The 2,027-nt window shown below is 37.9% G+C and overlaps 1 protein-coding gene across 4 annotated transcripts in view; it reads left to right on the top strand.

Moving 5' to 3' along the window:
- The window catches only part of Mapk8 (mitogen-activated protein kinase 8), a 57,584-nt gene that overhangs the window by 30,853 nt on the left and 24,704 nt on the right, over positions 1-2,027 (top strand). For all 4 annotated transcript variants that reach the window (XM_026779794.1, XM_005348635.2, XM_005348631.2 and 1 more), the window contains one exon: positions 1,752-1,920. In XM_026779794.1, the coding sequence (XP_026635595.1) occupies positions 1,799-1,920 (122 nt within the window). In that variant the 5' untranslated portion in view covers positions 1,752-1,798. The remainder of the gene's footprint in view (positions 1-1,751; positions 1,921-2,027) is intronic.

Consider the following 2,027-nt stretch of genomic DNA (forward strand, 5'->3'; position numbering starts at 1 on the left):
TTTGGATATATATCCAAAGGATGATCAATTGTGCCACAAGAACATGGGCTCAACTATGTTCATAGCAGCATTGTTTGTCATAGCCAGAACCTAGAAACAACTTAAATGCCCCTCAACCGAAGAATGGATAAGGAATATGTGGTACATTTACACAATGGAACACTACACAGCAGAAAAAAAAATAACATCTTGAATTTTGCAAGAAAATGGATGGAGCTAGAAAACACTATTTTGAGTGAGGTAACCTAGACACAGAAAGACAATTATCACATATACTCACTCATAGATCGTTTTTAAACATAAAGCAAATGAAACCTACAAACCACAATCCCAGAGAATTTAGACAACAATGAGGACACTAAGAAACTTACATAGATCTAATCTACATAGGAAGTAGAAAAAGACAAGATCTCCTGAGTAAATTGGGAGCATGGGGACCTAGGGGGAGGGGAGAGTCAGGGAGGGGAGCAGAGAAAAATGTAGAGCTCAATAAAAATCAATTTAAAAAGAAAAAAGTCATCAGAATTTTTATTGTTATTGTCATTGCCTTAACACCCACCTCCTCGCCACCACTCTTCAGCAAAACACACATAGCTGTTCTTTGGATTCCACTGGGTTGGTGAATGGTAACTTAGAGCTGTCTTGCTTGCATTTTGTTTATCTTGTTTTGTTTTAAATGGAGTCTATGTTACCTGGGCTACTTTCAGATTCCTGGGATTAAATAGTTCTCTGTGCATCAGCTTCCAGCGTGCCAGAATTATAGGTCCAACCTACACATCCAGTGCAGGCATTCTAGAAAAGAATACTTGCATAGTAAGGAAGGAGAGATTTGTCAGTATTTTAACATTCAAATGAGGAAAAAAAAAGGATAGCCTTGACTTTTAATCTGGCAGGCAGTTAGGAATTGTCAAAACTGAAACGAATTGTTAGGTGTTCTAAAGACATCGGAAGTGAATTATTTGTGTAAATGCATGAACCCTCCCTTCTTGATCTTACGTTTCTCTATCCTGCTTCTTATCCTTGCAGCTGTTGTAGTTGTACCAGATGTTGCTGTTGAGTGTTAGAGAATATATCACAAAAAAGACCCTTGTTTGTTAAACAGATGCAATATGTGCTAATAATTTACTACCTTGCTTTCCATTGTAGAAATGCTTTCTAGAACATGTTAATATAATTATTTGCTTACTTTTCTTTTGTGTTTGTGGAGGTCAGAGGTGAACCCCAGCTGTTCCTCAGGATCTAGCTACTATATTTTGAGACATCATCTTCCTGGTATATGGGGCTTGCTGACATGGTTAAGCTTGATGTCCAGTGAGCCCAGGCATCTTCCCATGCCCACCTCCTCCACACTGGGACTGCACACAGTGCTTTACTTAACCCGGTTTTTGATGTGGGTGCTGGTGCTAGTACTGTATGTGACAAACTCTTTACTGGCTAACTTACCTCCCCAGCCCCTCTTTTGCTTTTTGTTTGCTTTGTTTTGTTTCTATTAGGTAAGTGTGCAGTAATGCCAGTGACTTAAAGATTAGAGAAACAGTTCATAATAAAAATGTTTTTGTAGAACCAGTCAGTAATTACTTACATGTAGCATGTACTGAGCAAAGTTCAGTGGTGGTTTTCTTTTTGGTGATGCACTCTTCTTAATGAGGATGACCTAGCAGTCTGTGTTACTATGGTGGATAAAGTGAGGACCTAGATGCTAATACTACGCAAAATCATTTTCTTATGTCACTTTTTTTTTAATTTTGCAGCCTCAGTGAATATTTGGATGAAGCCATTAAATTAATTGCTTGCCATCATGAGCAGAAGCAAGCGTGACAACAATTTTTATAGTGTAGAGATTGGAGATTCTACATTCACAGTCCTAAAACGATACCAGAATTTAAAACCTATAGGCTCAGGAGCTCAAGGAATAGTGTGGTAAGTTTTTATTTCAAAATAAGGCAGGAGTCTTTAACTGTTGCCTTTTCTCCTCTTTGTAATGTAGATCCTTTGGTAAGTAATCAACTTTACACAAAAAGAAAGGA

The sequence above is a fragment of the Microtus ochrogaster genome, chromosome 6, assembly GCF_000317375.1.
Source record: "Microtus ochrogaster isolate Prairie Vole_2 chromosome 6, MicOch1.0, whole genome shotgun sequence".
NCBI classification, from domain to species: domain Eukaryota; kingdom Metazoa; phylum Chordata; class Mammalia; order Rodentia; family Cricetidae; genus Microtus; species Microtus ochrogaster.